The sequence below is a fragment of the Semicossyphus pulcher genome, unplaced genomic scaffold (assembly GCF_022749685.1).
Source record: "Semicossyphus pulcher isolate SPU_LCO1_2020_fin unplaced genomic scaffold, fSemPul1.0.p SCAF_10, whole genome shotgun sequence".
Classification (NCBI taxonomy): Eukaryota; Metazoa; Chordata; class Actinopteri; order Labriformes; family Labridae; genus Semicossyphus; species Semicossyphus pulcher.
The window spans coordinates 25594546-25618385 of NW_027211604.1; the positions used below are offsets into that span (position 1 = coordinate 25594546).

The 23840-nt window shown below is 42.4% G+C and overlaps 2 protein-coding genes across 3 annotated transcripts in view; one reads left to right on the forward strand and one right to left on the reverse strand.

The window, feature by feature from the left end:
* cltca (clathrin, heavy chain a (Hc)) overlaps positions 1 to 14823 on the forward strand; it is a 39089-nt gene extending 24266 nt beyond the window's left edge. The window contains exons 11-31 of one of the 2 annotated variants that reach the window (XM_069676717.1): positions 299 to 436; positions 532 to 696; positions 798 to 978; positions 1854 to 2017; positions 4059 to 4184; positions 4276 to 4418; positions 4602 to 4836; positions 4942 to 5064; positions 5151 to 5296; positions 5382 to 5565; positions 5649 to 5841; positions 7488 to 7645; positions 7735 to 8007; positions 8112 to 8429; positions 8714 to 8845; positions 9283 to 9393; positions 10041 to 10211; positions 10301 to 10522; positions 10686 to 10706; positions 12203 to 12278; positions 13530 to 14823. In XM_069676717.1, coding sequence (XP_069532818.1) covers positions 299 to 436; positions 532 to 696; positions 798 to 978; positions 1854 to 2017; positions 4059 to 4184; positions 4276 to 4418; positions 4602 to 4836; positions 4942 to 5064; positions 5151 to 5296; positions 5382 to 5565; positions 5649 to 5841; positions 7488 to 7645; positions 7735 to 8007; positions 8112 to 8429; positions 8714 to 8845; positions 9283 to 9393; positions 10041 to 10211; positions 10301 to 10522; positions 10686 to 10706; positions 12203 to 12278; positions 13530 to 13663 — 3414 coding nt within the window. In that variant the 3' untranslated portion in view covers positions 13664 to 14823. The remainder of the gene's footprint in view (positions 1 to 298; positions 437 to 531; positions 697 to 797; positions 979 to 1853; positions 2018 to 4058; positions 4185 to 4275; positions 4419 to 4601; positions 4837 to 4941; positions 5065 to 5150; positions 5297 to 5381; positions 5566 to 5648; positions 5842 to 7487; positions 7646 to 7734; positions 8008 to 8111; positions 8430 to 8713; positions 8846 to 9282; positions 9394 to 10040; positions 10212 to 10300; positions 10523 to 10685; positions 10707 to 12202; positions 12279 to 13529) is intronic. The other variant, XM_069676726.1, reaches the window with a different exon arrangement.
* Positions 14824 to 15892: 1069 nt separating this feature from the next.
* On the reverse strand, positions 15893 to 18723 carry ptrh2 (peptidyl-tRNA hydrolase 2). Its single transcript, XM_069673896.1, has 2 exons — positions 18680 to 18723; positions 15893 to 18088 (listed from the first exon to the last, which is right to left on the reverse strand). Exons 1-2 carry the CDS (start codon positions 18721 to 18723, stop codon positions 17563 to 17565), a joined length of 570 nt encoding a protein of 189 aa, XP_069529997.1. The 3' UTR covers positions 15893 to 17562.
* Positions 18724 to 23840: the final 5117 nt, after the last annotated feature.

Sequence of the window (23840 nt, forward strand, 5' to 3'; positions counted from 1 at the left end):
TCAGAGGCTCTCTTCAATCGTTAGAAGTGGAAATGGGTTTTATTCAGCCAACTCTCCCTTTTCATTGCAGGTGGCCATCAGGTAGCTTAAATTTATATTTGGTCTTCGTGCTTATCTCAGGTTCAATCCCTTCTGTGGTGCAGAACTTTGCTTGTTAGAGGGAAGTGTTATGTACTTAAAGCTGTAGTAAAGTATGACTTAATTTAGTTCAAAGACAGGTTTAAGCAGCAACACAAGCATGGTCTCTCTTTTCTTCTTGAGCTGTAATTCTCACCTGTATGTCTCTGTGTCTGTGCAGATCGTGGATGTGTTCATGGAGTACAACCTGATCCAGCAGTGCACCTCTTTCCTCCTGGATGCTCTGAAGAACAACCGACCCTCAGAGGGACCTCTGCAGACTCGCCTGTTGGAGATGAACCTCATGCATGCTCCACAGGTGGACACATCTTTACATTATTCAACTCCCATTTATAAAGCTGCAATGCATTTTTTTGTAACCTTTCTTTGTATTGCTTGATGTTCTGGGTGCAGGTTGCTGACGCTATCCTGGGCAACCAAATGTTCACCAACTACGACCGTGCCCACATCGCCCAGCTGTGTGAGAAGGCAGGACTCCTGCAAAGAGCTCTGGAGCACTACACCGACCTGTACGACATCAAGCGTGCTGTGGTGCACACACACCTGCTCAACCCAGAGGTAGGCTTCAATTACCAATGAAATTATGTCAAGGCAACAGACATTTTTTTCCCTGTCAAATGTTCATTGATTGTCATTGACATCCTCTCCTTCTCCTCCAGTGGCTGGTGAACTTCTTTGGCTCTCTGTCGGTGGAGGACTCTCTGGAGTGCCTCAGGGCCATGCTGTCGGCCAACATCCGCCAGAACCTGCAGATCTGCGTCCAGGTGGCTTCTAAGTACCACGAACAGCTCACCACACAGGCTCTGACTGAGCTCTTTGAGTCCTTCAAGAGCTTTGAAGGTGAGATCCCGAACTTTATACTGGCACACTGTTGCTATGACATTTGAATCTTTGACACTGTACTGCGATGTTGCTCCCATTTTCCACCCAGTGAGAGCGTTGTTTTCACCACAGTTGCCATGGCAACCTGAGACTGTCGCTGGCAGCTGGAGTGGTGTTCTGAGACTTGTGTGTCGTAACGTGTGCGCGCAGGTGCATGGTGTTATAGAGCATCTTTGGTATTATACCGTCTTCATTTTAAAATGTATTTAATCCTGCTGGTAATCCCCATTTTTATTAAATGTATCTGTAAGCTAATGACCTTTTCTTCTGTAACTGTAACAGAATACAGTTGCCTGTTTTTGTATCCTAATTAAGTAACACCGTTACTTGTATTTCGTTACTTGTATTTCGTTACTTGTATTCCGTTACTCCCTAACCCTGGTCTATAAGAGATTTATACTCTAGATAGGGTTCATTATCAACAATGGCCCGTAGCCAGAAAATGTAACTTGTAACCAGGTTAAAAATCGAGCGTGGTGTCTGACTTTTCCTTCCTAGCTTTATTTATGCAGCCATTTAATCCCCTCCCCCTGTCTATGAGCTTAGATACATGTCTCCGAACTATCAATTAGACAAGTAGGCCACAGCAGAGGCAATCAATAGACTGTACAAAATGGCCTGCAGCTGAATCAGCTCAGTTCCTCTACTACCACTGGAATAACAGAGAATGAAGGTTAAGTAAGCTGGGAAGACAAAATGCTGCATTTTAATGACAGTTATATCTTTTCCTCATGTATTACTGGATCCATGATGCTATCATTAGTTAGGTGGAGCTGTAGACACAGCTGCATATCTTTTGAGGTTTAACATAAGTGACTGTCTGCGTCTCTCAGGTCTTTTCTACTTCCTGGGCTCTATTGTGAACTTCAGTCAGGACCCTGAAGTGCACTTCAAATACATCCAGGCCGCCTGCAAGACGGGCCAGATCAAAGAGGTGGAGAGGATCTGCAGAGAGAGCAACTGCTACGACCCCGAGCGCGTCAAGAACTTCCTGAAGGTAAAGCTGCAGGGACAGCCGGAGCGATCAAACACTGACAGCTTCCTTTACCTGCTCCTTTCTTTGTCACTCTCTCTCTCTCTCTCTCTCTCTCTCTCTCCCGCACATCCATCTTTCTGGTCCTGATCTAACTTTTGTCATCTTAAAATTTTGCCTGAACCTTTTTTACTCCATCTTGGTCTGAAGGCAACACTTTCTAGTGTTGCAATTTTTTAGATTACTCTTTCATTCATATTACACCTTCCTTGAAGATCTTTTCATAGATTTTGACCCCTTATTTATAAATGACAAAACAATTACTGTCACTAGAAGATCCCGAGTGATTTTCCTGTATTGGTTTTAAATGTTCAAAACAACCATCCTGATGGCAGTCAATTATCTTTTGTGCTTCTCCTCTTTTGTCTTTGGATTGGCAGGACTTGAATCAGGTAAATCTATCCTCCCCCACGGTCAGGACTTCTCCCTTTTTTCTGACTTTCACCCCTCCCCCTTAATTCAAGGCCCAGGATTGAAACTGGGATTTGTATGGAGGCGTATATTCCTATACACCACAATCCATACACCCACTGGGGTGCAACCAGTGCTCTCTGAACTTTCTGTAACATTAGCTACTCATTGGGTGTTTTGTGTGTTATTGCTGTAAATGGTGAATATATGAAGACATTAAAGTTGTGTGTGTGTGTGTAAAGTGTGTAGTCCCATCATAGGAGTCTAGAGACAGTGCAGCATGTTCTTGGATGATACCGACGAGGTGCACAATCCCAGTTTGTTAATCCTGTATGAGTTTGGATGGCAGTGTTCATTGTGGTTCAGATAAGTAGTGGACATTCAGGTTGACCTGACAACTAGCAGCTCTCTGCCACATAATAAGTAGGAAAGCTACTTTATTTAGAGGTCTTGTTCTGTGACTTTACATACTTTTTTTAATCGTGACGTCCATTTGTTGTAGTGACGAACCTTTTATTTTCTCCCCTTGATATCGTGTTAATAATGTGATTTTTCACTTTAGGAAGGTTAACTGTAGGGGTGTAACGGATCTCAAAACTCACGGTTCGGATCATTTCTCGGTTTTCAGTCATGGATCGGATCATTTTTCTGATCGGTAAAAAAATATATATATAGAGATTAACAATGCATCTCCATATAACTATAAAATGTATCGGTTATTATTGCTTGACATTGCTACTGTTTCAATAATTTGTGGAGTTGAAAGTAAGTGTAGTGAAAGTAGAAACGTGAAAGCTCTGTTTGATACAAAGCAGCCAGTGTGCAGTGAAGTACGTACACCTCGTGTAGAAATATTTTTAAAAGCCTGCCGTGTTTTAAAGTTATAGAGCGGATCTCTGTGGGCTGATGCGCTCCTATTTGCAGCGCTATGTGAAGCACCGTGGTGAAGCAAGTGCTGCAGCAGCTGCTAAGCTCAACAAACTGTACGGATCAACTGCGATCCGTTACACCACTGGTTAACTGTGAAGCTGGAAAATTATATTTCAAATTTCATTTTCAGTCTCAGTTACTCTGATGCTTGACTGTGTCACAGTTTGAATTCTGAGTTAAAACATTTCTTTCCACCCCTGACATCTTTTCCCACTTCCGAAGGTAAAAAGAAAACACCTCAAAGATAACACCGGTAGCTTATGGGTAGCATGCAGCTGAACTTTTAGAGACTCCAATGTCACTGTTGGAGTGGGTGATGACGAAGAATGACAAACGGTCTCAACAGAATAGTATCAACATACTCCACATGTCCTCATCTAAATAGGCTATATTTATGAGGCCTGTTTCGGGATATGCAAACGGAATATGTTGTTAACATGACAAAGGAATAGTCACTGGCAAAGCTGTCAGTGCTGAAAATAAAGTCTAAATCGTGTGACATGACGTCTGAACCATAAGTCAAATGAAGCTCTGGTTTTGGTAGGAGATCGACCCTGTTGCGTCTGGGTTGGTTGTTGTTTCATGGCTTGTATGTAGATGTTTTTTCTGGTGGCACGATCTTGCTGAACCTCGTCTGTTTCCCTTAATTGTGTGTAACGAACAGGAAGCCAAGCTCACCGACCAGCTGCCCCTCATCATCGTCTGCGACCGCTTCGACTTCGTCCACGACCTGGTGCTCTACCTGTACCGCAACAACCTGCAGAAGTACATCGAGATCTATGTGCAGAAGGTAAGGCTCGATAGAGAGGCATTCAGATGACTATCATAATCCATCCTTATTACAGAGATAATCTAATGAGCTGTATTGTTTTGCGTCTCAGGTGAATCCCAGCCGTCTGCCTGTTGTGGTCGGTGGTCTCCTGGATGTGGACTGCTCCGAGGACGTCATCAAGAGCCTGATCCTGGTCGTGAGGGGACAGTTCTCTACTGATGAGCTGGTCGCTGAGGTGGAAAAGAGGAACAGGTGCTGCCCTAGTTTCTTATCATAACTAATTTGTCCTCCAACGTAATGGGGAAGTTGAAACTATAAATTTGAGTCATAAGATTACGGGTGTCTGACATTAGGTCTACCTGGTCAGTTTTTGACGCAGTTTTACAGTGGTAATGAGTAATGGAGTAATGTCCTGACACCCGTTTTCTCTCACAGACTGAAGCTGCTGCTGCCCTGGCTGGAGTCTCGTATCCATGAAGGCTGTGAGGAGCCCGCTACCCATAATGCTCTGGCTAAGATCTACATCGACAGCAACAACAACCCCGAACGCTTCCTGAGGGAGAACCCGTACTACGACAGCCGCGTGGTGGGGAAGTACTGCGAGAAGAGGGACCCCCACCTGGCCTGCGTGGCCTACGAGAGAGGACAGTGTGACCAGGAGCTGATCAATGTGAGCAGGAAATGTTGTACTTGCCTGTCTGTCACATGTATTTACAACATTCTGTGTTAAACTGAAGCAGAAAGTGTTTTAATTTTTGTTCTTTTTTTTTATCAGGTCTGCAATGAGAACTCCCTGTTCAAGAGCTTGTCTCGCTACCTGGTCCGCCGCAAGGACCCCGACCTGTGGGCCAGCGTGCTGCTGGAGACTAACCCCTTCAGACGACCACTCATCGACCAGGTAAAGAAGAACACACAACACGAGTCTTTTTCTCTTTTAATGCAACTGTCATGTTTTTCTCTAACCCTCTGTTCCGTTGCCCTCAGGTGGTTCAGACAGCTCTCTCAGAGACCCAGGACCCAGAGGAGGTGTCCGTCACAGTCAAGGCCTTCATGACCGCAGACCTGCCCAACGAGCTCATCGAGCTGCTGGAGAAGATCGTGTTGGACAACTCAGTCTTCAGCGAGCACAGGTGTGTAGCTGGGATAAGGTGGATTGTTATCTGGTTTCTTGTACGTAAAATTGTGCTGAGGGATCTGTTTCTCTGTTTCCCACAGAAATCTGCAGAACCTGCTGATCCTCACAGCGATCAAAGCCGACCGCACCCGCGTGATGGAGTACATCAGCAGGCTGGACAACTACGACGCCCCCGACATCGCTAACATCGCCATCAGCAATGAGCTCTACGAGGAGGCCTTCGCCATCTTCAAGAAGTTTGACGTCAACACCTCTGCTGTGCAGGTCAGTCAGTAGCTTCTAAACAGCCAGACTGCTGCCATATTGACTGAAGAAGTGAGGATCATTCAGGGTTTTTTTTCACCTAGGTGCTGATCGAGCACATTGGCAACCTGGACCGGGCCTATGAGTTTGCAGAACGCTGCAATGAGCCGGCCGTGTGGAGCCAGCTGGCGAAGGCTCAGCTGCAGAAGGAGCTGGTTAAAGAGGCCATCGACTCCTACATCAAAGCTGATGACCCCTCTGCATACATGGAGGTGGTGCAGGCTGCTGATAAGAGCGGTAAGGAGACTTGCTGAAAGATGGCAGAGAAAAACACATTTGTTGGGATTTTATTGGGGATGTACTTGTATGAGAAAATGTGTCCAAACTTTTGACTGGTATTGTACCTTTCTCAGAACTTTGCGAGTTAAATTGGCTTCAACTATTCTGTTTATTGTTCTCAATTCGTTGCCACTCTAAGCTCTTCTATCGGCCTATATGAGAGTCATTTACCTGTAAGATTGCACTTTTATTTTTGTCCATAAATGTGCCTTCTGTCAGGCAGACATAAAAACAATTCACAGTGTTTTAAGTCACAGAACCATTTTAACTATATCATTTAAACAGATAAAGGTTTGTAGTCAGATAGTGCTCTATAGTTTGTCGTAGTCCCTGAAGCCCAGCTGAGTAGCGTAAGAGTTTTGTTTTTTTTACCACTTTTGATATCCTGACCTGTCAGTTTTGAAAAAGAGGAGACTTCTGTGAATAATTCAGCTTCCAATTTAAACCTCAGAAATGACGGAAAAGCTAAAAACTGGCTGAGCACAATGCAGCCCATCCTGTCTTTCCTCTCCAGCCCATGTGTCTGCCAAAGAGCATCAGAGAAACACTAGTTTTTACTGGAGTTTTTACTGGTTTTTATCACTGGGTTTATTTATTTTTAAGTGGAGGAGACCTATGTGGATAATACGGCTCCCATTAAACAGTTAGTAATTCCAAACTGTAATTCCTGCATTTCTCTGTTTACAATGACAGCCAAAATAACAAGAGTGCAGAGGTTAGACTGAGTCCACTTGATGTCTTCCAGACTGTTGCTTTGAATCATTTATTTTTAAGAAGCAGTCCTAGATTTAATTTCATGGTATCTAAAGTGTCTCAAGGCCATGTTGTTCCGTTTCCTCCAATGAGGTACTGAAGAGACCAAAGTGTAGAGGCCGAGAATCAAACCTGACTCATTGTGAGCTGCTTAATGTCTATAAGCAGAGGTCTGATTTATGCCAGTGCCACTTCGATTGAAGGCGATCAATATGCAGCACATCAGCTGTGTCGTTGAGTTTGTTGTTTGAGGTTTGTCCTCCAGGGGTATTCGCTGTAACTGTAGTTACTGCAGCAATTTGTTATTGAAAGTGCATAGTATTATTTTTTTGGTTTGATTTGTGGGTTAATGTTGAAATAGAACAACATCATTGCACTATTAAATACAATAAGCTGCGCAGCTAGAAACAAATAAAATACTGCATGATTTTATTACTGAGTTCTTCCAGATTTATAACTGAAAAATAAGTATTTTAAATTTAATAAAAGACCCAAAGTCAAACTTGTGTTTTGTTCACTATAAAGAGACACATTAGTTCAACACTTAGTAATGCCACGTTTGCTAATTGCCTTTTTCTTGGCTGCTTGCCATTATTTGCCTGACTCTTTGATGGATACAGGAACACACAGTTGCCATGAGAATTTCAAAATAAAGGACTATGTGATTATAAGGTGCTTATATTTAATTTTTCCTTGATGATATTTGTTTTTTAGTCACTGAACCGATACATCAATCCAGACTGATTGGTTCATCCTTAATAGGCATAAAATACGGTTGAGGCAGAGTACCACATCGGCCAGAAAAGATTTCATGTAGAAACACAACAGCTAAACATGTCTGTGTGTTTTAGGTAACTGGGAGGACCTGGTGAAGTTCCTTCAGATGGCTCGTAAGAAGGCCCGCGAGTCCTACGTGGAGACAGAGCTCATCTTTGCCCTGGCTAAAACTAATCGCCTGGCTGAACTGGAGGAGTTCATCAACGGACCAAACAACGCTCACATCCAACAGGTTAGCCACTGCTCTCATATAAACCCTCCGGGAAAAACATGCCCCATCAAAATTCTGAATATTTCATCTTGACTGCATCTGCTTCGTAGGTCGGTGACCGCTGCTACGATGAGAAAATGTACGACGCTGCTAAGCTGCTCTACAACAACGTCTCCAACTTTGGTCGTCTGGCTTCGACTCTGGTGCACCTCGGAGAGTACCAGGCTGCTGTGGACGGAGCCCGCAAGGCCAACAGCACCCGCACCTGGAAGGAGGTGTGCTTCGCATGCGTGGATGGAAAGGAGTTCAGACTGGCCCAGATGTGTGGCCTGCACATCGTGGTGCACGCTGACGAGCTGGAGGAACTGATCAACTACTACCAGGTAAGATGGAGATGTTTTTTTACCTTATTTTTTATATCAATTTGCCTTCATGACAAATTAGCCCACATACATGCATAACGTCACCCTCCTTCCTCCTCTCTCAGGACCGCGGCTACTTCGAGGAGCTGATCACCATGCTGGAGGCCGCTCTGGGCCTGGAGCGTGCTCACATGGGCATGTTCACAGAGCTGGCCATCCTCTACTCCAAGTTCAAGCCCCAGAAGATGAGGGAGCATCTGGAGCTCTTCTGGTCCAGAGTCAACATCCCGAAGGTCCTGAGGGCAGCGGAGCAGGCTCACCTGTGGGCCGAGCTGGTCTTCCTGTACGACAAGTACGAGGAGTACGACAATGCCATCATCACCATGATGAACCACCCGACAGACGCCTGGAAGGAGGGACAGTTCAAGGACATCATCACCAAGGTACACTTTGATTTGAAGTCAGAATGGGTTTAGTATCATTGCATTCTTTTGTCTGTGATTGTTTTGGTCTTTTTCAGCTGACAGTCTTCTGGTTAAACATTTGATGTGACTTTTATTTTACTGCAATCTTTTATGATTATCTTAAATGTTTCTATTTTTCATAATTGAAGAGGATATTATAAAATTTAAGAGTGACACATTATAATCATCATGCCTCAAATTGCACTATAATCCCTGACCTACTGTTTGTGCTTCCTAAATGAGTGTTTCTGTCTCCTGTGCAGGTGGCCAACGTGGAGCTGTACTACAAAGCCATCCAGTTCTATCTGGAGTTCAAGCCCTTGTTACTGAATGATTTGCTGATAGTGCTTTCCCCCAGACTGGACCACTCCCGTGCTGTCAACTTCTTCAGCAAGGTACGCTTTAACCTCTCCTTATGGTAGAAAAGAAGTGTAGGGATTACGTTTATTTCCATTAACCAGTTTTCATGCGTTTTTCATTCAATGTCATTCGACAAAAACAAATGAGACAAAGTGAATCAACCATAATGTGCATGAAACAAGTGACTTAAAACATCATTCATCCCTGAAAACACGTAAATAAAGGACAGACTGAAACATCACGTCTGCGTGGATTAATAGTAAGACCAAAAATACCATATTTACCTCTCATTTACTAAAGTGTAAGGTTTGACAGACATACTTTAAATTACATCTTGTTGTGTGCTCATCTTCCGCAATGGTTCATTTCACCAGACTGCAGAAGAAGCGACTCCAACTGTTTTACATACAGCCAACTTCTGACATAACCATTTGAACATTTGATGATGATTTTTATACACGTGTGTCCACAGGTGAAACAGCTTCCCCTGGTCAAACCATACCTGCGGTCAGTACAGAATCACAACAACAAATCCGTCAATGAAGCACTTAACAACCTCTTCATCACAGAGGAGGACTATCAGGTGAGATTGGCATTGGAAGTATTTTGTTAAAGTAGTAACCTCAAAGTTCTCAGTTTTGTCTCTTTGGCGGCATCTATGGTGATAAACAGTAATTGCGGGAGCACACTTCCCAGATATCCAGACAGTGCTGCATGTGTGACGTCTACGGTTGGCTCCGGTTGTAACTCTTGATTTTCCTGGCTGACGGTCGCTTTCCTTTTCAGACTGTTTGCTTCATCTGAGCGTCGAGTTTGTTTCTTTTTCTTTGGATTTTCACTTCTTGTTGAAGTTGTATCTGTAGTCATCCATCTTTTCTTTGTTTGTTCAGCCATAGTAGATTACTGTTTACTTGCAACACTTGCAGAGAGCGGAAAAGCAGCAGCTTAGCTCCGCCTACCCTCTCTGGCAGACCAACCACTGCTGGCTGATGGAAAACGCGTCACTAACTGGGCGCCGCTTGTGATGTTTTCCATTAAAGTCGCCACAGACACCCAGTCTGTAATAATACTATAGCCTGCCATAGGCTCAATCACCATTGTGTTACGACATTCGGTGATAGATAGTGACTAAACAGACATTTATTTAAACAAAAATCTTCGAGATTATTACTTAAAGTATTCTGTTAAGTGTTCTTGGTTTAATATTCTAACCTTTTACACTCACGTTAGGCACTGAGGACATCAATAGATGCCTACGACAACTTCGACAACATCTCACTGGCTCAGCGTTTGGAGAAACACGAGCTGATCGAGTTCAGGAGAATCGCTGCGTACCTCTTCAAGGGCAACAACCGCTGGAAACAGAGTGTGGAGCTCTGCAAGAAGGACAAGCTCTACAAGGTGCGTATTCCCCTCAAACATTGACATTTCACTGCTGAGATTTCTGACACTTTTCCTGAACCTGTCCTTGCTGCGTCTCCCCTCTGCAGGATGCCATGCAGTACGCGTCAGAGTCCAAGGACGTGGAGCTGGCAGAGGAGCTGCTGGCCTGGTTCCTGCAGGAGGACAAGAAGGAGTGTTTCGCCGCCTGCTTGTTCACCTGCTACGACCTGCTGCGGCCCGACGTGGTGCTGGAGACCGCCTGGAGGCACAACATCATGGACTTTTCTATGCCATACTTCATTCAGGTCATGAGGGAGTACCTCAGCAAGGTGGGTCGAACTTCAAAATGAATTGACATGGAGCACGTGATCCTTCTCTCTTCCTGTTTAAATTGTCAGTTTAAAATGAAAGGCCTACTCAGTTCCTTCTTATGGTCTTCACAGCAACATCTTTTCAATGTCCTTCTCCTATGCTGCTCCTCTTCTCTTCCAGGTTGATGCAGTTAAGGAACAGGTGAAAGCTAAACGCTCTGTTGTTAATCTCAGCTCGGAAAATTGCGGTCTTGAGTGTGCATGGTGTTAGCTACACTCTCACTTGGACACAGTCACTGTTAAATCTGTCAGGCTTAAAACGTAGTTGTTGGAGGGCTTAAATGTTGAGGGAAATTAATCCTTAGCTTTCAGCTGCTATTAACCAGACTTTTTGTCTACACTACATTTAAATCAGAGACATCATTAAACTGATTGGATATAATTACACACACACACACACAAACGAGTTGCTCTCAGTGTTCGACAGAATTAAATCGTATTTTTGTGGATGAGGGACGCGTAAGGGATTAGATACTGTCATTTTTAAAGGATAGAAATACTAGAAGAGTAAATTGCATGACAAAAACTGAGTGAGAAATTATTGTAAGCAAGCAAACATAAGATGCATGCTGTGCTAGTTAAGAGATCACAGTTTGTCCCTATTTCCTGTCAACCAAACAAGAACAGGACGCAGACTACAACAGAGTAAAATCAGAATTGTACCCAGAGCTTGTAAAGAGAAATAACACACTTTTCACAGTAGCTAGTATCATGGTTTAAATATCAGTTTTACCTTCTTAGTCAATGAAATCAAATGAAATTTTAATGGCCACTGAAGCTCAAACAGCTGAAAAGCGATAATAAACTCTCATGAACACACTTTAAAGTGCATTTCCTCACAGATACCAACACTGCACAACACCAAGCTGAATGTGTTCTGAAGAGGCTGTCTTCATGTATTTGCTGGTTATTGGGATTAAGCATGCTGGGAAATGTGCAGCAGCAGGCTGTTGGTTTTGCCTGGCTTCCTGTAGAAAGCCTTGAAGTGTACGGGGCACCTTGTCTTAGAGTCAACCCCCCTCGCCTCCCTTTCCCCTCCTCCTCCTCCTCCTAAACTGCATCTCAGCTCTGCAGCCTGCTCCTCACTTACTGCCAGCGGTGCCTCACATTGAGCATGGGACTGTTTCTGTTTACGGTGAAGCTTCAGCTTGATGGAAGTGTGTGCAGAGGACTTGATTTGAAGAGCTTTCTTTTGAGGCATGGACAAACTGAATGATAAATGTGCATATTCAAGACGAGGAGGTGCACTTCTTAGCATGCCTCACCTCTAGTTATAACCTTAACCAGGTGCTGCTGCTTCCAAGGAGGACCTCATGCACATTTTTGATTGCTGCCTTTTCTCACTTATCTCACTCGCTGTCTGAAGAAGTTCCTCCTCTTAATTTAATCACGCGTTTTTATGTCATATTTTTCCCAGAGGAATGGGCTGTTTTTATTGTTAAGTTCAAATAGAGAAAATTGTCATTAGCTCCCGAACAGCTTTTGTCTTTGCTAAAATGCCGGCGAAAACCATCATTCTAGTCTGAAAAGCCGTCACTAACTCGTTAATGAAAACATGCACCTGTATTGTTTTTTTTACCTTGTGTAATGTTGTTGGAGAGTGTGTCGTACTGATTATGTCATTTCTTTGCCTTGCAGGTAGACAAACTAGAAACCTCAGAGTCCGTAAGGAAAGAGGAGGAGCAGGCGACAGAGACGCAACCCATCGTCTACGGTAACAGTCCTCTCATTACAGCGCTGTCTGTTTGACTGTGATCAAAGCGAAGGCGGCAGTGTTTCGTCCACCCAGGGTTTCATTGTTTTCTCCGACCCTCACAGAACTTTGAATATTAGAGTTTATTAAAATCACCAAAAACGTGTCTTCAGATCTTTACCCTGCCACCTGGGAGCAATGGAAACAAGTGGTCAACCTTACACTGATATTTAATGAATGAAGTTAAAATTGCAACCTTCTTAGCACACATCCAGCAGTGAAAGTGAAACATTAGCATTCATTTGGAGATTTGTTTGTGTCCGCCTTATGAATTTAAGCCTAAAATACGCTTTCTTTTAGCTGTTGTTTGCCTACTACTAACTGCCTTTTAGCAGCTAAATGCTCCACTACGATCACCAAGTAACCTCTGATCTGTGTATATCTGTGTTTAGTGCTAAGCAGCTAGCGTAAGGTGGGTTCTTAGACTTATATTAGCTATGGTAGCTTGCTCACTGTGGTCTTTGATGGCGTGATTTAATCGACTTTGACCTAAGGGTGTCTCTATTTCGATTGGAAAATATAAAGTCTATCAAAAATTGTGGATTTGAAGCGAGCGACACGCCGACTGTGGAAAACAAGCCACCAACTGTCATCAGACATTTGAACAAAAAAAATCCTGATCAGCGCATGACGAATGTCATTACATGGTTCATTTAAACAAGTGTGAGAAAGAGATTTAAAAAGAATTCAGATATGATTCATATCATAAAGAAAAATATTTAATAGTTGGCAGAAAATAGTTTCTTCACGTAGATCGAAGAAGTGGAATGAGGAAGGGCCTGTGTCCACTAACCCTGGCAGCGCACACAATCTCAATTACAGAGCGCGTCTCACCGGCGCTTACTGTTGCTAGGTTACGAAAGTTGGCAGCACCTCCGCTTCCCTCGGTAGTGATAGTGAAGTCTGTTTTAAATTGCTCTGTATGCTTACATTTAAGAAGAAAACATAAAAAAAACAACGTAAAGGAATCATGTCGTGTTATTAGCAGCAGCTCCACACCTGGAAATTGTATCCTCGAAAAAACACAAGCGATTAGCTTCTCCGCCACCATTGTTGTTAATAAAGTTGATATCTGAAGTCCCGCCCCTTCTTGATTTTGATTGGTCGGTGAGGAAGAAGTAACATTGATGAGTGCAGTGCAGCACTACGACCATATCCTTTATGTTTAACAGACCAGTTACAGGTTTAAACCCTTTCCTCTGTGTCTTGCAGGCACTCCCCAGCTGATGCTGACAGCGGGCCCCAGCGTACCTGTGCCCCCTCAGCAAGCTTACGGCTACGGCTACCAGGCACCTGCAGGATTCAGTCAGCCAGCACCTCAGCCAGGCTTTGGCTACGGCATGTAAAGACCCCCACCCCCTCTTCTCTGCACACGCAGGCTGGAGCGACCATCCATCCATCCCCCACAGTCCTTCACAAGACCATTATTATTGTCTCTCTCTGCCCCCTACAGGCAGCAGAGGGTAATACAGACAAACCTTTTCTTTTTTTTTTTTACTTTATTTTCCTCTTTTTAAACTGTCATGAAGGACTCTTTCTGTTGTCAAAGAAAAGCATCACAAAGATTAATTTTCTCACATTCCGTATTGACTAGATTAATTTTTCTTGTGTCTATTTTATTTGAATGGGAAATGGTTTATGTACAATGGGGGGCTTTTTGTGGGAAGAGCTAGTCCTCTTCTCGGTTTAAAAAAAAAAACAAGGTCTGTTGTGAAGCATCTGATTTGCACTCTGTAGTGAGAAGAATTAATGTAGAACCGTTTTTTCCTTTTTGATGTGTGTGAGCAGCTTCTTCTGTCCGACTGTAAAATGCATTTAATTATTGTATATTCAGACACAAAGTAATGCTACTATGTTCTTCTATATTTGAACATGAGACTGCCGCTTCCATGACCACAATCCTGAAACACTAAGTCGTACCTGTCATGTCCCCACACACACACACACACACACTTCAGGGCTGTTTAATGAAGAAAATCAGAGAGTATTTTACATAAGATTTACAGGAAAGTTAGATTCTTTCCAGCAAAGCCTATGCAGGACTCTCCAAACAAATTCAGACATTTCCATGTGCTTTAAATACAGCTCTAATGTGGGACCATGCAGACCTGTTTGTGTTCGACTAATATGCCCCCCCCCAGCTCCTCCTATATTCTGCAGTTTGTTTCTGATGTCAGGTCACTGTTGTTGAGTGTTTAGGAGAGATTTTCAAACTTATGTCTCCTCCTTTATGTCCTGCTGAGGGACGTCTTTTAACCTTTTTCAGTTGACCCCGCTCATCCACTGCAGAAACACAGGACTCGTGGTAATTTTGAAGTTTTTATCAAAGGCTTGCGTGTATACAGGAATTCAATCATTAACTCCTTTGAACTTATATTCTTATCTAAATTACCTAGATTTAAATTGTGCACTTAAGATACTTGATTGTGCATAATCAGGATCATAATGAATGAAACAGCGGTTTTGTTTTCCACTTAAAAAAAAATAAAGGCTTCTTGTTTGTCAACACGAGTCTGTTTGTGTCTTACATGTGAAGGAAATGAGCACTGTAAAGGTTTGCATATTCAGCCCCAGCAGAGAACACGATCAGCGATCACTGGTATTAAAGTGTAAGATGGTAACACTAGTTAGTTTTTTTACTATATAACATTGGACCTAAATGTGGTAACGCTCCGAGAAAAAATGACTTCTCCATTTACAAATTGGCTGACCTTGTTAAAACTGGCAGAGCTGGCTTGGCGATAGCACGGTAACAGGAAACACATTTCTGAATGAATCAGGATTCAGTTAGTCAGTGGGTGTGTTTTACACATACTTCCATACAGTTTAGTTTGACATGAAAAGAATCTCCCAATAAGAGTCCAACCAGAATTTTATTCTGATATGAGTTTTGTAGGGCTGGAATAACAATGGACCCTTTTTCATGTGGATGGAGCACGCACTTAGCACCACTATGACGTTACAACTGTATTCAGAGAGCTGCTTTCACACCGGAAGTCCGTTTGTTTGGTCTAAATCAAAGACCAAACTGTCCCAATGTTGCATTTTGCCTCCAGTTTGGTTTGTGTTCACTTTGCTTTCTGCAGCTGCTTTCTGATTGGTCGGAATTTACACATGGGAAAACTCCCTGCAGTAAACAGAGAGAGAGAGCACACTCGTGTTTATTTATTGTACAGAACATTTTTGAGGGAAAATCAGTCCGTTGGTTTTTCTCTGAACAGTTTGAATGCCTCCGTATTCTTGTGCATTTCCACCATTTGTGAAACAGTTTGGTCAGCCCATATATCTATTTCCCCTTCCTCCACGTTTGTCCTCTACTCGTCATGCTGCCTGGTTGTGCGTCTGTCTCTGCAAGTGTCAGCATCCATTAACAACCCACAATGCACAGTGTTTTAGTTTGCTTCCTATATTAGGTCCTACTTTAAGTCCGATTATGTTCTCACCTGATCGAACCGGACCGTGGATCATTTGGAAACGGACCGAGGCCCGTCTTTTCTGGCGGACCACGGTCCGCTGGTTTGGTCCACACCAGCAGCACCTCACCTGTCCAAAGCTGTCTGGTCTGAATGCACCCTTAAATAACTCAACTCAAGCCTATTTACCTTTATTATACTTTGCCACCATTTCCAGTGCAGACAACATCCTCTTTGGTTTTTCCTGCATTAAATATTCTCTAAAAAACATTCATATAGGTGCATACAAGGCAACAAGTACACCAATACAAATATATCTGTAATAGGCCAATATCGGCCCAATGATATTATCAGACTAATATATCAGTCAGGCTCTTGTCCCCATACACGTCAGTCAAATGCTGAGAGCCAAAAATAAAATGATGTCCTACTACATCCACTTCATTTTGCAGTAAATAAGCCAGCGTGGTTTTTATTTTCTGGCCCTTCTGACCCACAATCCTCTGCAGGCAAAGAGTTGTCACATCAAATCAAATGAGCTACAGAGAGAGCAAAGATAGCTGTACTAAGGACTGCCACATATGTATGTAGGGAAGTTCAAGGCACAATATTATTAGGGAAGTAGAACGTCCCCATTGTATGCAAAGTATGTACTATAATTAAAAGAAGAATGATGTATCTTTGAACACAGGGATTGTCAGACAGGCGTCTCACATAGACCGGTGGTAATGTGACAGTAGCTTTCTCGCAAGTTTATATACTCATTACAGTGTATCTGCAGTAAAACCCTGTGTAAATGGACTTTCACATTTTTCAGCTGTGTTAGCTTTATTTTACTGTGATGTATTCATGTTGCCTTGTCTACTATCTTAATATGCTCAGATCATTTCAAACAGTACCTGTCTCTCACTTGATTTAAGAGCTGCATGAAATGGACACAAACATAAATAACGAACATTCTCTTAGATCTGGAGAGCAAGATTTATAGGCCAGGGCATCTCTTTGGCACTACAGTATTCATTATAATGCTGTTATCCTTATTTTATAGCCCTACTAATAAAGAGTAGGATGTAGCACTAACACCCTCTGATGGTGCAAATAACGTGAGAGGTGAAACAGACTAGTAAAAAGTCAGATGTGACTCTTCCTATATTGACAGATCTCTCAAGCAGATTTACAAAACAAGACAACTTGCATAACTGATTTAGTGGAGGCATTCATTCCTACTTTAAATACTTCCGACAGTTTAATCAAATGCAACAGCTCAATCCCAGAATAATAATTAATATTCATCTTTGTGTTATAAGTAAACCAAAATGACATCCCTAAGCATTACGACATTGATATTTCATCAATGCAACCAGCTCCACTGCTGCAATGCAGAATCAATTCAAACCAAATTTAATCACTGCCGTGACCTCCAACGTATTCTAGAGTATTAAATGCTTTAAAAATGGCTTGCACATAAAGAAGCTGTGAGGAGCTTTCATTGTGTCATTTATCAAGGCCCATGTGGACAAAGCGGTAAGTGTTACCTCTTGTCTGATCCTGTATGTGATCTTTTTGCCACTGTTACAGAACTACCATAGTTACATAGTACACATCAAGCTGTTATTACTGATATTAAAGAGTCAAACTTGATGATTATTTTTAACTCTAACTTGAAAATGCACAACACACCAAAACTGCACAAAAAATCAAGTGCTTCACAGGTAATCAAGTCGATTGTTTTACAAAAACATAAACTCATGATAGCCAAACATAGTTTGCGTTGCAAATGGTTTTGACAATCAAGAAGTTGTATGCAAGTCCTTCAGATGATAGCAGGAGCTCTAGTAGAGCTTCAAGTCTCCAGTGACTTTGTCGATCAGATCAGCTGGGCCTGGACCGATCCCCAGCACGGTGCGTGATCCCGGTGCAATTTGTGTCCTTCCTGCGTCCTGAATCAGGCTGACAGGAAGTCCAACCTCTTTGGCATGACTCAGCAGATCAATCAGTGTGTCCTCATCGGGGGCCTTCACCACCACCTTGGGCTGGCCGCAGTACTCCCACTGTTTGAGCAGCTCGGGGTTCCTGCGCTGGACCTGTTTGTAAGCCGATACAGCAGCATGGGAGCACTGGGCAGCCACTTTCCCTTTGCCCATCTTCAGGTCATTTCGGACCACCAGAATCATCTTGAACTCTCCTCCTTCTCCCATTACGCTCGCTTCACCTGCGCTGTTTCCCATAGCTGCCACCAGACTTTTGGATGCAGGACTGGCGCGAGAGCGAAGGTGCCAGCCGAGGAAGAGCCCACAGCCCAGTCCTGCTACTACACCCAGACCCAACGGACCGTATAGCAAATCCATCTTGTTAAACCTGCAAAAATGACACAATGAAATAAGTTTAGTCACATTTCCAAACATAGAAACTTGAACGCAGCAGCATCAAATTAAAAAATATCTCTTGACCTTGTTAACAGGAGTAGAAAATAAAATACCTCAAGAAGGTAACTGTTGTTCATGTCACAACATCCTCGGTTATCAGTCATAGACATGTTCGAAATAATATTCCTCTGTGCATTTAAAATGTTTTCTCTCTTTTGGTTTAAAGCTACAGAACTTTTTTTGGCTCCATACCCACCTAACATACATGATTTACGCCAGATAACGTAAGAGAAGTGACTTCAAGCTTATTATACATATATTGTTTTGAGTCATTTGATCAATTTTAAGTAATTCCGTAAGCCTTTAGTAGTATCTTGAAAGCTAACTAACTTTATTTGTGGTAGTAGCCTAGCTTAAGTTAGCTACAGACTATAAGCCGATAACTTTCCAAAACACCGGTACAGTACAAAATATATCACTTTGCGAACAAATAGACTCATGTTAATACATTTCATGTGCTCTTAGTGCCTTCACAGTGCAGCTGAATTGATACACAGCGGATTAGGCTGGTTACATTTCATACCTGCCGGTTTGTCCGTCGTGCTGGCAGCATGAATGAAGATTCATCTGCTTTTTTCATGTGGGCGCTTTATGATGACGTCACAACGCAACGCGTTTTCAAAAATAGCAACAAACAGTATTTATATTAGTAAGTATTAAGTATTATTTAGCCTTTTTGACATTTTGACTATTTTTAAAATGCTAATTTAGAAACGTCTTCCTCTGTTTTTACTGAAAGATTGAATATTATTTCCACTTCACCTGGCATTTTGACTTTATTCTCAAAATGTAAAATAGAATAAAAAATCTTCCTTACCCCGACAATCTCTGATTGACTGAAAAAAGACGAATAGAAAAGATAAAGCCAACACTTCTGCCAGCAAAATCTGGAATACATTTCAAATGTGTAGGGAGTGCTTCCCCACACAAAGGGTATCAGGGTGATCCAGCTCTTGGTCAGAGATCCCATCAAACATACAAATGAGGAAGTGATGGTTCCTGGATCATCAGAACAGGAATGCCATAATAAGCTCACAAACACACATGTGCACAGTTACAGACAAATGGTTAAAGAAACTAGAGAAAATGTGTTAGATACATTATCACTCTGCAGACTGCTACATAAAAGGAAAGGGCCAACTGACTATTAAAAGGCTGCTGCAGGATTGTTAAAAAAGGCAACACACCTTCTCCAATACATTAACCAGTAGATACATCTCCTCCACAGGGAGGAGGACACGAAGGGTGATGGCTCCATCTTCACTCCTCATCACAGGCCCTTAGCAAGACACCACCGGCTAACACACACATTTCACACAAATTAGTTCAGGAATAAGGGCAGTTTTTGGTTTGGTTTTGGTTTTGGAGCGTGTTGTGGGACAGACAAGAACCTTCTGGTCTTCAGGAGCTTCTCGTCTTTGTGCTATTCATCCTGCAAAGGTAACAGGTAGCTTCAGTAGAGATTTTAGAAGGAGGTCTGCCTCACACCCATCCATCCATCCATTATCTATATCGCTGCTCCTGTTCAGGGTCACAGGGGGCTGGAGCCAATCCCAGCTGTCATTGGCCGAGAGACGGGGTACATCCTGGACTGAACGCCAGTCAATCACAGGGCTGTCACACAGAGACAGACAACCTTTCATGCTCACATTTACACCTATGTGCAATTTAGAGTCACCAATGAACCTAACGAGCATGTCTTTGTACTGTGGAAGAACATGCAAACTCCACACAGAAAGGCCCACGACATCCAAACCGGGGTTCGAATGAGGAACCTTCTAGCTGTGAGGCGACAGTGCTAAACACTGCACCACCGTGCCGCCCCCTTAGTTCAACATTGTGGCATATATGTTAATTTGCTTTCTTGCCGACACTTAGCTGAAATGGTTGACACTCTTATCTTTCAGATGGATATACATTTACAACCAGCAGCTGATTAGCTTAGCTTAGCTCAACGAATTAAAACAGGTAAACAGAAAATCATGCTCTCTGTCCTAAGAAGGTGAATAAATCCACCTACCAGCACCTCTTGTGTCCAATGAAATAACTAACACATTATATGCAAGTTGTTAAACTGTTCAAAACCTATGTTAATTAGCAGGCCTTAAAAGGTGGATTTGGGGTATATAATTTCTTACCCAGTAGAACGCTTGCGGATTCTTTTCTTTCAAAACAGTACATATGACTATGAGTACAGACTGTATAAAATTTGGATGAAGTATGGGAAACAAATAATAATTTTTAATCACAATAAAGCCTAAAGCTGCCAAGTACAACAGCAGCATGATCAACTGTCCAGCCTTGTCCTTCCAGTTCAACACCAACTTTCAGGCAAACACTGCCCTCTATTGAGTAACGCTGGTACTTCCTTATGCAACTAAAACACAAAATACAGTGAGTTGCAGTTAAATTAAAATAAAACCAATAAATGTAACATAATGCATTTTTCAGCATTGCGTTTTCATCAGCTTTGAAAATCTGAAAGATGATAGTTATATAGTAATTATTCAAAAAGACAGACATAAAAGACATAGGGCTGTAGGGCATGTTGTCAAATGATTTCAAAAATAGGTGAGTTTTTTTTTAATCCCAAAACTACAAAAATATCCTGCAAATAATAGATTTAGGTATTTCTGCCTCAATATTAAATCATGAAGCTTGGATGCTCCCTTTCATTCTATTCAGTTCAAATATGGGGCTAAAAACAAATACTTTGTCAAATCATAAATATGTGAAATAGAGTTTCAGAGCATGCAGTCGGGTCAAAACACATAAGAAGCAGTGATTGTTTTAAAGGCACTGCAGCTTTTTTAGATCATTTTGAGTAAGACTTTTGTTTTACGTTTAGACTCTGCAGTAATCACTGCAACGCTGAAGGTTTTGTCTTCAGACTGTTGGGTGAAGTTGGTCATTTTTGTCATGCTTTGTGGCCGTGTACTGTGTGTTCAGTGTTGCCCAATTGGGCTTCTTGTGATTACCTTGGGCTGGGGAGAATAGTGTTGGGCTGGTAGATGAACTTTGGGCTGCTTCTGTCAACATTTGGCGGGGTTTTGAACACAGAACAAGCTGTTATTTTATGGCAAAAAACAAAGATTGTGTTGTTTCCACTCAGTCATTGTTTACCCATTTGAGTGACATGAGTTGTATTCAATCATATGAATTATATCAATAACTTTGTCACTCACATTTCAAGGCAGAATTTGATCATTTTATTATGGTTTCACCAGGACACCAGGGGTGCATTTCGCAATTTGTGTATTTGGTTGTCTAACTGCGCTCCTTCTGGGTATAGCATATTTATCTAACATTTTATCTTTGTTTTTTGATGCAGATTTGAAGCTTTGTATGCTTATGTTTTTTTTCTATTGCATAATGGTTTTATAGTTTTACACAGGTTTCTGGCAATGTCATGGTTTGGGCTATTTTTATTAAATTGGGCTGGTCTTGAGTTGTAATTGGGCTGGGAGCTGTCAATCTGATCTGGCAACACTGGTACTGTTTCCTGTGCCAGTCTCTAATCTGACAATCACGCTACATTCCTATTTTAAACAAGTAGCCTATTCATTTTTGACATGTTCTGATCTCTCAGCAATAATACAAGTAAAGTTCAGTTATGAAGGAGCAGATTACTAGTACTAGGCCTTAATGCAGTATATATTCACTGTATTTAAAGTCCTGTTCACCGTCTTCAGATGGCAGCTGTTGTCCTCTGATTGCACCCAGGGTGGGAAGTTCAAATGCTGGTATAATGTACTGCTGTCAATTAATTTAAGGAAATTTGACAAATCGGTATAATGCCACTGCTTCCATTATGATCAGAAACTGGAGAGTCAATGGACAGTGAAATTAGAAGACATGAGCCCATATTTCAGATTAAAACCACATATTTTATAACTTTTTATGACTAACTTATAACAGCTAACATAATCATTCAACCATTTCCTAGCTAACATTACATTTGATTAGTGTTCCTGGTGTTACATAATACAATAGGAAAAGTGCAAATGCACAGTTAATGGTAATGTTAGCTGGCTATCAGTAGCCCTTATGTTACCCTGCTAATGGTAATGTTAGCTAACAGTGTAATGTTAGCTAAGAATTTGTTAAATGCTAACGTTAGCTGTCACAATTATCAAATAGCCTACGGGTTTTTAACACGTAAACATGTCAGTTTTGTGTTTATAGAAATGAATTTTCTCGATCAGAAACCAGCAGTGGAAATAGAAACAGGCCTATATTCTGAAATACTTTGATAAACAAGACGGCTCCGAAACTCAGAGATGGTGACACGCCGTTGAGGCCGTCTGTCTCTCGCTATGACCTGAAAAACGTGATGTCCTGAGGTGTTTTTTTTTTTTTCAATTTGGGAATTAGCTGAGCGCTCTCTTTGCCCAAATGCCATTCATTCACTGTGTGTGAAAACCTACAGAGGACTGAGAAGTGTTAGAAGTGCGCTCCAGGAAAGTGATCCACTTATTTATAGACCTTTAATTAGACTGCCTCTCTGGAGGTTCTACCGGGCAAGTGATGAAATCTCTCCTGCTCTGTCTGTGTGTCTTTCTCCTCTGTCAGCCTGCTCAAGCTCCCCTCCCCCGGCTACTCTGTATCAGGACTCTATCCCTCCCTCCCTGGCCCCCTCCATCACCACACCCTGCACTCAAGTTATGATGCAGTTCATGGGTAGCGTACTTTTGCCATACATTGCCACCGGGGCTCCACTGCAGGGTTTATTGGAGCACGGAGTTTGTTGTGGACTTAACATCAGCTGAGCGGTGAGTTTACCCTCTCTGACAACATTACATGACTGCCCTGCTATTTTTTGTACTGTTTCTAATTTATGAAGTCTTTCCAGTGTGGAAAAAAAAGTGGTTTTCTCTGTTTAAAATGTGAACACATGATTGCAGCTTATCAAATTTCTCATCCTGAAGTGCATGTGCTCTGTTTTCAGTTTCTCATTGTCCTACGTACAAGAAGTTACTCAACAGGTCCGGGTTGTTTTGGTGGAAGCGATTGCGCAATCGAGTGCTGGAGCAGAGCTGCGCTACTGTGTTTTAGTGTTGTGTGACGTTCACGAACGATCCGATTCTTTTGAACGGCTCTTTGGTGCGAACGTCGGGAACCGACTCGTAGGTGAGAGCCGTTCTTTTTAGAGATGTGCCCAAATTGGCCTGCCCTAGATCCACTCCCCTTTATGCTGGATTACCACAGGCAGCTTTTTTCATCTGCAATTCCGCTATACTAGAGCTGTGTCCCAATGCAGGGGCTGCAGCCTTTGAAGGAGTCGCTCTATGGAGGATGCACCATTCATAGCCTGCATAGACCGTTAGAGTCTAACTGAAATGAAATGGTCTGGTCGACGGAGCATTTCCTGTGTGCGTCACCGGCAGTTCCCACCCTTACCCTCGTGTCAACAAATACCGCTCCTGTTGCCTAGCAACAGGTAGCTAGCGGGCTAACTAGCTGGCATAACTGACATGGAGTAAGTTGACCTATTATTTTAAAGATAATTTGATTCAAGGGCCCTTTCATCTTTGTAAACATGTGTAACGCTAGGTATTCGATTGAGTTGAACCCAAAAACTTTTTCATTTAAACTTTTATTCCTTGGCTGCGTGAAAGTCTGCCATGAATTGGCACGCAATGCATCTCTGGGCCTGGGAAACGGAGGACGCATTTGTCGGCTGC